The 13547-nt window shown below is 34.1% G+C and overlaps 1 protein-coding gene across 1 annotated transcript; it reads left to right on the top strand.

The window, feature by feature from the left end:
* The first annotated feature begins 118 nt into the window (after positions 1-118).
* LOC128246922 (Golgi to ER traffic protein 4 homolog) lies at positions 119-13299 on the top strand. Its single transcript, XM_052965479.1, has 9 exons — positions 119-225; positions 3245-3323; positions 4264-4345; positions 4669-4824; positions 5704-5842; positions 7542-7682; positions 8958-9033; positions 9343-9415; positions 12915-13299. Exons 1-9 carry the CDS (start codon positions 125-127, stop codon positions 13049-13051), a joined length of 984 nt encoding a protein of 327 aa, XP_052821439.1. The 5' UTR covers positions 119-124; the 3' UTR covers positions 13052-13299.
* The last annotated feature ends 248 nt before the right edge of the window (positions 13300-13547 follow it).

The raw sequence follows: 13547 nt of genomic DNA, 5'->3' as shown, positions 1-13547 counted from the left end.
TTAAATTAATTCCTATTTAATAATTATCACTGTGCATCTTTGTTTTAATGGAAATGGAGTGATTAATCCCGAAAAATAAACGATGATTATATATTTCGTTAACTAAATTCGAATTTTTTCCAAAATGGCAGCTGGCACACAGAGAGTTCTAGCAAAATGTCAAAAATGTATCGATTCAGGGGATTTCTACGAAGCACACCAGATGTTAAGAACACTTTATTTTAGGTATAATCTAACCGATCAATGTCATAAAGATTGTTTCAATATTTCTATTATTATACTAACTTTCATGTGAATTTTCCGTTTCAATGGTCATATCTTGCTGTCAACTTTTATTAAACACGTGTGTGTTATAATTAAGCAGTCCTTTAAAGGCCTTTGTTGTGCATTTTTGAAGTCAGAAGAATGATATCAAATCATGTTATAATAATATTTTATCAGTTAAGAATTTATTGAAAACTATACTTTCCTTGGATTGAAGTTGAAGAGCAGACACTACACACCCCCTATACACACAAGATTGAGACAAAACGCATTGAAATGGCCAAATTTGTGAATGATACTGCCCAGATTAAACAAAAATGAAATGCAATTCAGCCATATTGATCTACCTTTTTGTTGTGTCTACTTGGTATAAACCAATGATCTGGTAGTAATATATAGAGTATTGTCAAACCTTTATAGTTTGCCAGCAAGAATCAATTATGATTTGGATAAATTCATTATTGAGTAAGAACTTCTTTTGAAATTTTTGTGTCAAAATCTAATTGGGATTTTTTACCTAACTCAGGTAGTTTAACCAGGCTCTCACTCAGCATGAATTTGATTATCAATTAGTTTTTTTGATTTTTCATACCAAATATGATTGACCTGAAGTAAATTTCTATAAGTCATACATGCCACATTTAAAAAAAAAATAGTTGTACTTCTGTATGAATCGTTTTAATCTTATGAGACAGTGTACAAATATATATGTCATATACAAATATGATGCAGAACAATATATTCCACAAAAAAATACTCTCTGCTATTTAACCCGAATAACTTCTACCTGACATCATTTAATGACTACCGTAAATGACTGGTTATAAGACGATAGTGGTTATAAGACCCAGTCAAAAAAAATATTTGAAAACTCGAGAAAAAAACTTTTAATCTATGTTATGGGCAGAGCTTCTAAAACTTTGGAACCTCAATCGGTCCGGACCAGGCGACGACCCCCCCCCCCCCCCCCCCCCGACCAAAAAAAAAAATCCCCACCCCCTCAAAAAAAGAAAGACCTGTTCAATAGTCCGATTTTATAGAAATGTCATACATTTTCGCGGCGTCTTTCCTGTCAATATTTGTTGCGATGTGGCAATTCGTAAGCGGGCTCTAGAGCCAGCATAGCCGATTCGTATAGTCATTGATACAAGTTTAATTCAAATGAGATACTCATCGAGTTCTGTGGCTTTTCTAACAAAAACGGCGATCGAAATTAACTTTGGCTGTCGGGAGGCGGTCAGACGACAAAAAGTGAAACAGTATTATGATTTATTTGCTTAATGCTTCTTTAGTGGGTCAACATTCAACTGGTAATCTTGAATAATAGTATATATCTAGATTTATAATTGGGGCAACAAGCTAAAAGGGTGATTTCGACAACAATTTTTTCATTACAAATAAACATGACGTAAGCGGCAGACTCAGCTGTCAGACATCAAGCGTATCGCTGTTGATATCCTATATATATTATTACTTAAATTAATTCGGTATTTTAATGCTTTTACGGATTAACAATGACATGCATTTATCTTTAAAACCGTTTTTAACCAGCAATGGTTCTTTATAACCATTTAAATTTAACCGTTTTGTTATCAACAAACGGATATCATGTAGTGATCGACGACGACATAGCATATTGCCATGTGAAAATATGGACTGATTTTAACACATTTAATCAGGAAAGCTGCAAGCAGATAATTAACACCTAGTTTGTTTAATTGTGTCTTCTGCTTATACCAAAACACGTGATTGGACTGATTGCAAGCGTCTGTCATTAACAGATAGGCTTTAGAGTGATCAGCGTAGCGGAAAAAGCAGCTGCTCGCATCGGTCTCATGGTAACCACGACACTTTTATGACCTATTGGATGTAGTTTTGAATGTGTGAATGGTTGTGTATTACAATTTCTACGTCTTTTACTGACTCAGTCGTTTTGGACCGAAATTACCAAAAAAAATTAGAAAATTTCGGACCGATTTTTTTTTACACTTTTTGAAACTGGAATCGGTCTGGCTTGGTCAAAATCGATCCAGACCGGCAAATTGCCGGTTTTTAGAAGCCCTGGTGATGGGTTATAGGACACTTTAAAAAATGTTAAAATCGACTGCCACCATTGGCTTCCATGTTTGTTAACAGTGACAATTTTTTTTTGTGTGAAAATGGTGATGGTTATTTTATACCATGCAATGCTAATACATTTAGCAATATTCTTTCTGACGGTGTATTGCAGTGGTCGAAATTGGCACAAGCCCGCAAGCCCTGCACTGATAAAATGGCACCAGGGCTTGCTCAAATTCGGAATTTTATATAGCAGGGCTTGTTCAAAAATATGATTCCATGCAATAGTATCAGAATTCGGGCTTGTTCATCCAAAAGTCTATTTTCGATGACTGGTATTGTAAACAATAACCCGTCGAGAAAAAAAAGTTTTGTAAAGCAATAACCTTATATTATATGTGTTTGTTCTCAAAATGTCAACACCTACAGGAAAGTATAAAGAACATGGCTAAGTGCAAATATATCGGCCATGATTTAAACGTTCTCAGAGGACAATTTATTATTATTATTTTTTTATGAGAATTTACGCATGGTGGATTGTTAATGTTCATGTTTGAAGTCAAACTTCCTACTAAATTCTGAGGCTACTATGATCCCGTGATTTAATAAGTAAGTTATATATCTCTGTGAAGTACTGAAAATTTTATTAATGTTTTGTAAAATATTTAAATTAGTAACATCTTATGACTGATAGGATGGGATACATGACTTGCAAATTAACGCTATAAATCTAGAAAAACAGGACTTTTGAAAATCTGACTTTGACTCTTGAAAATGAGGATTGACTCTTTGGTTCTAGACCTAGTTGAAAGCATAGCATATTTATATTGATGTTAAAAAGTTTTCTTATTGTAAACACATCCATTTTAGCAAACATATAAATGGAAACACACATGTTACACTTAATTTCTTAATTTTAAAGGTACAGTGCTGCTAAGAAGTATGCAGAAGCCATTGACCTGTTGTATAACGGATCCCTTACATTACTGAAACATAAACAGGTAATATGATTTGTGTTTTTAGCTTGTCTTTTATAAGAAAATGGTCGTAGTATTGTGATAGCATTGATGTCAACTCATTGCCAAAGTGTTGTTATGCAATACCTATTTAAAATTAGTCATATTTTGCAAGATTAAGATTCATCAGAGTTGATAGATGGTAAATAGTTGTTTTCAACTTCAAAGAAAAGAGGACAAAAGTGTCTGGGAGTTTTGACTGGTCCCAAAACATTTAAGTCCTAAGTTATGTTTCTACTTTAGTTTCTTATAGGCTAAATATGCATACAGTACATACAGATTGAAATGACTGAAATATGGCTGGTATCTTACCAAAATACACCCATTTATGGAAACTTACATTGTAAGTGATGTTCATGGAACAAGATATGTACTGACTTTGATTAAACTTTGATTTTACACTTTTTTAAAAACCTTAACGTTGTTCAGTGAACAAATTAATGTTCAGTATGCCCAAAAAGTTCCTGTACACTGTTTGTTGGCTGAGGATCATATTGAAGGTTGTTAATGGAACTTAGTTGTGAAGAAGCTGCCTAAAAAGCAAATGCCTTTTAGGCATTAACTCAGTTACTCTCCATTGAAAAATTCAATATGTAAAACAGATTGAATTATTAATTGCACAAATCAATAAAACTCCATTTGACTTTGAGATCCAATACATTAGATAGTACAGCATGAGTATTTATTTTTGAAAATAAATGCAGGATTTTTCTGTTGAAACTGCCTTTTTGGGTCTTTTCATCCCTACAGAAGTCCATGTTTTTTTTTAAAGATTATCCTAGGTTTTATGATTTTTTTTCAAATTTAGGACTTGTTTATTCTTCATAATTGAAAAACATCACTGAACGATTAAAGTTAAAATATTAAAATCTTAAAGCAGGATTGTAGTTTATTTGATATGAATTGATAAATTGGCTTGTTTCAGTATGGGAGTGGATCAGACTTGGCTCTGTTGATGGTTGAAGTTTTGAACACAGCCAATACTCCTGTTTCAGATGATATTACAGGTAATACTGTTTTAAAGGATTTAGTCAATGAATTCTATATGTTTTCATTATTTTACTTTTAATCATAAGGAGCAGAAATTTATTCTACACTATAAAAAGTATATATTTTTTAAAAGGTTGACAACATTTTACTTTAATATTACTAAACTTGCATCAGGTTGTAAATATCTGAACTATTTGGTGTTTCACAAACTGAAGAACCAAAGTTTTCTAAATAAAATGTCTTTGTTATTTTTTAATGAAATTTGTAGTAAATAACGTATTCATGAATTAAAACATGTATTTTGAGATCTCATTTCAATCGGAAATTTTATGTTAATTAGACAAGGTAGTAGACCTTCTGCGTATCATGGAGAATGAGAATCAGGAACGTCACACCTACCTGAATAACGCCCTCCGCTGGACGATAAAGGTGGAACCCGATCACAGGGCCGGCCATCCTGACATGCACAAGAAATGTGGACTACTCTTCTGGCAAGGTATGGAGTTTAAATGAAATGATTGACTCTTATACATGAATCATACAATGGAACTATGTTGTATTATAAACTGAGATCGTTTTAGTGCACAATAATAAGCTCAATGATATAAATGACACACACAACCCCACAAGAGAAAAGTCATAGATTATTTAAATATCATTATCAATTAATGTTTGGCTTACAGTGTTGAAGTCTTTTATGTATCACTTGCAAAGCATGGCAGAAACATAGAACATTCTTGGTCTGTCAGCGTCATCCTAAAGACCTTGTTATATGTGGTGTAATGTCAGCATTTCCAATTGATAAGGTTTGTATTACTTGTCGTAGAATCTTCAAACTTGGTATGTATATTGGTCATGGTTAGTACATGACTCTTAACAATTTGGGGGTCAGTTGGTCTAAGGTCAACATCATGGGTGTCTATATTGAAAAATTAATTAGCAATTGTTCCAAAAAGCATTAATACCGGTATATAAAGCGTCACAAAAAATGTTTGTTTCTGTGTTGGGTTATGGAAAGATGAAATGCTTTTTAGAATTCCTGCTCTGTGGGGGAAAAGAACCCCCGGAATTTTGATCCAGACCTGATTGTGTTTGATTGAGTAAAATGTAGAACAATATAATTTATGAGATAATGACCCATTTTTTAGACACATAAAAAATTCCCCAGGCTAATCTCAAAATCCGCTGGAGGGAGGAAGGTCACCATAAATATGGCATGTATGTTACATGTACCCTACCAGCCTCATAGTTTATTTGCAAAATGCTTGATAAAGCCACACCAGGATTTATTTTCGACTAAAAAGAACAACCAAATGAGCATTGTCATTCCCTCTACGACACTCTTGTAAATGTTAAATGTTGTGTTTTTTTACAGAGAAAAACTATGTTCAAGCGAGATATCACTACCTACACTCTTTTGATGGTAAAAACCTGGCAACAATGTTGGTGGAATACCATACTGCATTGGGCTATCCATCTGAGGTGGACTTGTTTATAGCTCAAACTGTTTTGCAGTAAGTTGGTTATAAGCTGCATGCAGATTGTCAACATTTGTTCTTCCTGAAAATGTTTTTGTAACGCTTTAACTTTGTTTAAAGCACCTTTCTTGTTTTATGCACCTGACTGTACAGTTAAGTAATAACTGAAGAAAGTCTGACAGGTTGTGATCTATATTACACATTACATGATAAAAATGTTTATCCAAAGTTTTATCTCATAATGATCATGCATTATTTTTTATTCATATTATCCAAAGTTTTTATCACATGATAAATATGTATTATGCTCGGTTCATATTGTCCAAAGTTTTATCACATGATGATAATGTATTATGTTTTGGTTCATTTTATCCAAATTAATTGTGCCCCCCTTCGAAGAAGAGGGGTATATTGCTTTGCACATGTCGGTCGGTAGGTCGGCCCGTCGGTACACCAAAGCTTGTCAGAGTGATAACTCAACAATTCCTGGACGTATCGTCATCAAACTTGACATGAAGGTTGGGCCTGACCAGTAGATGACCCCTATTGATTATAGAGGTCATTGGTTAAAGGTCAAGGTCACAGTGATCTTTAATGCTAAAAGGATTTTAAAGCTTGTCCGTGTGATAACTCAACAATGCCTAGACCTATGGTCATCATACTTGACATGGAGGCTTGGCCTGACCAGTAGATGACCCCTAAAACCAATAGGGGTCATTGGGTCAAAGGTCAAGGTCACAATGACCTTGAATGGTAAAAGGTTGTCCAAGTGATAACTCAAAAATGCCTGCACCCATGGCCCTCAAACTTGACTCAGAGGTTGGGCCTGACCAGTAGATGACCTCTATTGATTTAAGGGGTCATCGGGTCAATGGTCAAGGTCACAGTGACCTTGAAGGCAAACTTGATAATTCCTCGAAGTATGGTCATCAAACTTGACATGAAGGTTGGGCCTGACCAGTAGATGACCCCTATTGATTTTGGGGGTCATCGGGCCAAAGGTCAAGGTCACAGTGACCTTTAATGCATAAAGTTAAAGCTTTTCCAGTGATATCTCAACAATGCCTGGACCTATGATCATCAAACTTGACATGGAGGCTGGGCCTGACCAGTAGATGACAGTGACCTTGATTGTGAAAATGTTGTTCGAGTGATAACTGGATTATGCCTGTACCCATGGCTTTCAAACTTGTCTTGGGGTTGGGCCTGACCTATAGATGACCCCTTTTAATTTTACGGTCAAAGGTCAAGTGACCTTGAATGGAAAAAAGCTTGTCTGTGTGATAACTTGACATTTCCTGCACCCATTGCCCTCAAACCTGACATTTAGGTTTTGGGTGACCACTTGATGGATTTTGGATAATGTCAAAGATCATAATTCATATTCATCATTAAAATTTCATCGTATTTACTCATTCCCTGCTGCTAAGAGGATACATTTTTATCTGCAAATACTGTACATACTATCCTCTGTTCCTCACACTTTGAATGGTCATAATCTTAAAACTGCCTCAAAGGCATTCAATGTCAATGACAAATCAGCTGTCATTTTGGTCCATGCATATTTCATTTAATCCAAATAATCCTGATAACATGTTGCTTAGGGGGGCATAATGTTTGACAAACATCTCTTGTTAATGTCTGCAATGATAGTGACAGTGACTGCAATATGGTAAGAAATCATTCAGACTTGTAAACACCTAACCCTGAAGAATGTATGTTTGCTTCAATATAGATTTTTGTGCCTGAAAAACAAAGACACTGCCCATGTGGTGTTCACAACCTATACAAAACAGCATCCTGAGGTAGAACAGGGGCCGCCATACATCAAGCCACTTCTCAACTTTATATGGTTTCTACTGTTAGCATTAGAAAGGTAAGCCAGTTTTGAGTAATATATCTCAGAAACTTAATATATGTCCCATTTCATATCAAACCAATCTATGGCTCTATTTTGGCTAGTAAGTTAAGCTTGTTAAAACAAAGAAGTTGATTAACACTTGTCGAAAACCCTTTATATGAAATAAAGAAATCATTACCATTATTTTACAATATTGGCAAAAAGTTTTATTGTTATGTGAGCTGCATTGTGCAATTTTGGGGCTTCCGCCAGTACTTTTATATATGAAATAATGATTTATGAAAATGTTGACTTATCACAAAAACTCCTTTTTCCATAGCAACCACATTTTTCATCCCAACTTATTTTGACTGCATTTATTGCATTTATCGTTCAAATGACACGATTGTTTGAAAAAACTTTTCTTTATTTATGTTCAATAAATATTCTGTGTTATGATGAAACCTTTAACTATGAGTAAGAAGGAATATTGATATGTTAAGTTTGCATGTAATATCAGTATCATACTTTTGTTATGACGTCAAGAGTGTGTGACGTCAAATTTAAGTGTAAGAAATGCACAGTGAATGGTGATATATGTAACTTGTAAAAATGTATCTTACCCTGTTTTAGAGATATCAATCATGACATTTTTAGTTTTGCTAACCTGAAATGTCGTTAAATTGAAATACCCAATAAAAAAAGAAAATGTATGTCTCGAGATCCAAAATCACGTGGCCCATATTGAAATGTCAAAGTCTTTAATGTAATGCCTAACTAAGCCTTTAATGAAATAACAATATAGTTTTGTTTTGTTGTAATAAAAGTCAAGTGCTTGGTTCCGATTGCTCCATTTCTTTTGTAAATTAGAACTTAACATTCATAATTACATTGTTTCTCACCAGTCGACTATCATGTAAACACTTGTACTGTATCTTCCAGTGATATCTTTACATAACATATAAAAGTTAATCGCTTAGCAGGGTTAAGAATATCATTAATAAAAACAACGGAATTTAAATCATATATCCTAATATTCGCTTTGCCATTAGGATCTAAGGTTGGGGGTCTTTTTTCAGTTAATTTGTAAATGATTTAGAAAGTGTGTAACATTGGTTCCATTGAAAAAAAGGAATTAATCCAAATTGTTAAGAACAAACATATGAACATGTGACATCAGTTCTTACCTAAGTAAGATTGTGCTGTTGAGTAAAATTGAACAAAAAATGAATACCTTTTATGGGCTTTAATTACTTGCCCTCATGATGCTTACTTTACCTATTGGCATGTTTTGTTATTTTCTGGTTTCAGTGGTAAATTAGCAGTCTTTGTTGTCCTTTGTGAAAAGTACCAGACATCCATTAGCAGAGACCCATCATATAGAGAGGTTTGTGCAAAAAATCGAATTGGTGCTTGTTTGTTTTTTCGAGACCAAAATTCGGTATGACTTTTAGAATTGAACAAAATAAAGAGAAATGAGAATGCCAGCAGATGCAATAGTATTTTGACTGCTGTTGAATAGATTTGTGTTTTAATGTGTTCTTTTGTTCCAATGTTTCAGTTTTTTTGTAGGAACCTTTGTTCATTCATTTTTAATACCAATAGTTTTCATTATAAACAAGAGATTATTTTTTCTGCTTAAAAGCTCAGTGTTTTGCTAAAATAAAATGGATGGAAGTTATTTCTTGTATTTCAGTACCTGGACAGAATAGGGCAGCTGTTTTTTGGTGTCCCACCTCCAAAATCCCAGTCACAGTCCGGCTTCTTCGGTATACCTCTTTGTTCTTGTACATATTTCACATAATGATTGAAAGGTTAAAACCTGTTCCATTGTTAGTTATATGGACCCGAGTGGAGCCATTAGAATTAATGTGCACCATTAACATACATTTAAAACTTATTATTCTGTGTTTTAGATTTTTTTTACACAAGAATAATGATGAAGAGCATTTTATAAATAATGTCAACAATGGCGCATTACTGTTATACCTTGATTCTGGGCAAAAGTGCCTATTTTAGTTCCTTAATTAAGAATTTCCTCTTGGCGTCATCACATTTTTTAAGCTGTGAAATCCAGTCTGGAAATGCCTATACTAACTGTCCTTTTTTGTACTGTCTAAACACGGCTATAAGGCACTTTCAATGTCACTGCATGTTTCAAAAACTATGTCAACGTATACACTACTGTACTACTGACTACCTGATGTGGGGATTCAATTAAAAGAATCAAGGTGTAAGTCTGGGGGTTTGATTTGATGTTGCAATGCTCTATAATCATGGTGTTGCAATATTCTGTGGCTAGTATAGAGCCATGTTTCATCACCTTTGGCAATCTCTATTAAACCCATAGTGTCGTTGTCTTTGAATTTATATGGCAACGCCAACGCCTTTCAACATGTACCAGCTTCTGTTCTGGGGTTAACAAGTGGAGCATCAACGAACACAAACTTTGCACATTTTTAGCTCGACTATTCGAAGAATATGGAGAGCTATACTACTCACCCAAGCGTCGGCGTCGGCGTCACACCTTGGTTAAGGTTTTGTGTGCAAGCACACATAGGTTAATATCTCAGCAACTACTTGAGGTATTGCATTGAGACTTGATACAATGATACTCAACCATCTAACCAACTTAATTAACCAAGTTAGATAACTCTACTTTGCATTTAATGCAAATAATAGGCCTTTATTATTCAACTTAGAAATTCTGTTTAAGGTTTTGCCTGCAAGCACACATAGGTTAATATTTCAGCAACTACTTGAGGTATTGTATTGAGACTTGATACAATGGTACTCAACCATCCAACCTACTTAATTAAACAAGTTAAATAACTCTAGTTTGCATTTTATTCAAATAATAGGCCTTTATTATTCGACTTAGAAATTCTGGTTAAGGTTTTGCGTGCAAGCACACATAGGTTAATATCTCAGCAACTACTTGTGGTATTGCATTGAGACTTGATACAATGGTACTCAACCATCCAACCTAATTAATTAAACAAGTAAGATAATCTACTTTGCATTTAATGCACATAATAGGCCTTTATTATTCGACTTAGATATTCTGATTAAGGTTTTGCGTGCAAGCACACATAGGTTAATATCTCAGCAACTACTTGAAATATTTCATTCAGACTTGATACAATGGTACTCAACCATCCAACCTACTTAACCCTTTAGCGCATGTATACGAGATAGGCCGACATAGCTCATTAGCAGATGTAAACGCATCTGGCCGACCCTATACACTACTGGATATAACGCATCTCCCGCATATTTCAATAGGGTCATTTCAATACTTCAATTTTGCATCTCTCTTTGTAAACAATATCCCGGATGTTTATAAAGCTAAAGCTTAACCTTTTGTGTATTGATTTTCCCTCGAAAATGTCGTCTGCTAAAACTTGAAGGTTATTATTTATACTGCCAATCACAGGTATGAGATCCCACTGTGACGTAATAAAACCTCGAGGAATAGCAGTACTGTACAGTATGGAATTTCCCCAAAAACCTTGATGCGTAAATCATTGAATATATTATGTCAGTTGAATTAACCATTAAAATCAATAAAGATTATAATTATTTGAAGATAATATTTTGTGTTACAAACAATAGAAACAATAAGTAGCCGAGAAAATGATGAGTAAATTTTCTGCTGAGCTAAATGGCCAGCATGGTTCCGGTCGTAAAATAGGTCAAGTAAACACATTTGTGCAAGTGTTTCATGATCTAGATCTTTTAATTCATTACTTTGAAAACATTTCTCGGCTTTCTTTTTGTAAAGAATTTTATGAGGGGGTAATAAAGTTAAACAGACACTCTGGACTGGATCTCTCAGCTGGATGACACCGGATATTCCTGCCACATTTCTATGTATTTATACACAAGAACATAAATTGTCGGCTTTTTAATCCATATGGGTCTTTTTTATGATAGGGGTAATAATTGATCCCAGCATTTTATTACCCTTTGATTTAATGCAATTATGACATTTCAAAGAAATGTTACAATTCCTTCTTGGAAATGCATTCACAGATGAAATATAATAATTTTATATTTCATTATTGACACCATTTATTAGATAATTTAATTATCTATAAAAATGTATTCACATAAAAAAGATTTGGAAACAATTGTTTGGAGTTATATTGATTTTAAGGTCATACTGCTGTGTTCATTTTCTCATTTTCAAATATCCTGAAAAGTACCCATGCAGATAAGGACTGCTTATCAGTAAGTTGGCTATTGACTGGGAGGTGTAATCTGGCCACTTGTCTATGTGCTAAAGGGTTAATTAACCAAGTTAGATAACTTTAGTTTGCAATTAATGCAAATAATTGCACTTTATTATTCGACTTAGAAATTCTGCTTAAGGTTTTGTGTGCAAGCACACATTATTTTAATATCAAAGCAACTACTTGATGTATTGCATTGAGACTCGATACAATGGTACTCAACCATCCAACCTACTTAATTAACCATGTAAGATACCTCTAGTTTCATTTAATGCAAATAATTGCCCTTTATTATTTGACACAGAAATTCTGGTTAAGGTTTTGCGTGTAAGTACACATAGGTTAATTTTTCAGCAACTACTAGTTGTATTGTATTAAGACTTTATAGAATGGTATTCAACCACTCAATGTAATTGAATAACTAAGATATATAACTGTATTTTGCAAATAATTGCCCTTTATTATTAGACTTAAAAAATCTGGTTGAAATTTTCCATGTAACCTCATTTATGTTAATATCTCAGCACATCATGAATTGCATTGAAATCTAATCTAACAGTGATCCATGCATGTTTCGCCAAAACTTTTCAATCCTTACACTGAAAAGCGGCGGAATAGTCGAGTGCGCTGTCTCTGTGACAGCTCTTGTTGATTTTAAAATCAAATTCATAGACAGATATGTTGCCTGACACTTTTACAGTAAGACAGGAGTCTTGCTCTGCTATGGATGTGACAGTATCAATATCTTTGTCAGAGGTTGCAAGCATCAGCCAGGGCTCATCTTTAACATTCTTTCTACCTTTCTTAAATAATGATATTGTTAGCAGTGGTGTGCTATCCATGAACGCCCATGAGGAACACGTGATCTTGCATCTATGTTGCCAGTACTAATATTACACTCTTTCTGTTTTGAACTTTTTCTTTTCCGAAATTTATGTACTGAGATAAATGTTCATTACATGTATGAATATCTGTTCAATAAATGTTGTCCGTGCATCAGGTTATATGCTTCTATATCCCCTATGTTTCCCAGGCAACTTGATCCAGAGCTTGCTGGGAGGAGACGACGATGAAGCAGGCCCCTCGTTTAGCCCTGCCCAAACACCTGCTGTGACCCCAGGGACCCCTGCCTCAGAGAATAGGAATATGGCACCTGTGGAACTGGACTGAGCTTCATTAATGACATATAATGATAGCTAACATATAACAGGCCTTTCAGTGATTCATAATATTTATTCTACTGTGACTATTTTGCGTGCATTATGCATTCCAACGCATGAATGTTTAATGGATTCTGGTTTTAGTATTATTATTATGTAAATTATACAAAATTAAATATTTTTTAAAACAGCTCTGCACAAACTTCTTTTGAAATATTGGAGGTTGTCTAAAGGACAGTAAATTATTGTAAGATTGAATGTATTTGTTTATTGTTATTTGCCACACAAAAAATGATGTGTACTTAAAAATAGTTTGTTACACTATATCACAATTCATTAAAAATGAAATAAGTGAACATTAAGTATTGTACATCTATCTTATTATACCAACAACATTTTAGGGGTGAACATGCCTTATCTCATACACTTGAATGATATTAAACTTCAGTCACATGAACTCATGGTATTAAACTTGAGTCACATGAATTACAAATCTTAGTGTTGTA

The sequence above is a fragment of the Mya arenaria genome, chromosome 2 (genome assembly GCF_026914265.1).
Source record: "Mya arenaria isolate MELC-2E11 chromosome 2, ASM2691426v1".
In the NCBI taxonomy this organism is placed as follows: Eukaryota; Metazoa; Mollusca; class Bivalvia; order Myida; family Myidae; genus Mya; species Mya arenaria.
The sequence above is the reverse complement of the archived record's forward strand: the minus strand, read 5'-3'. Positions and strand labels throughout refer to the sequence as shown.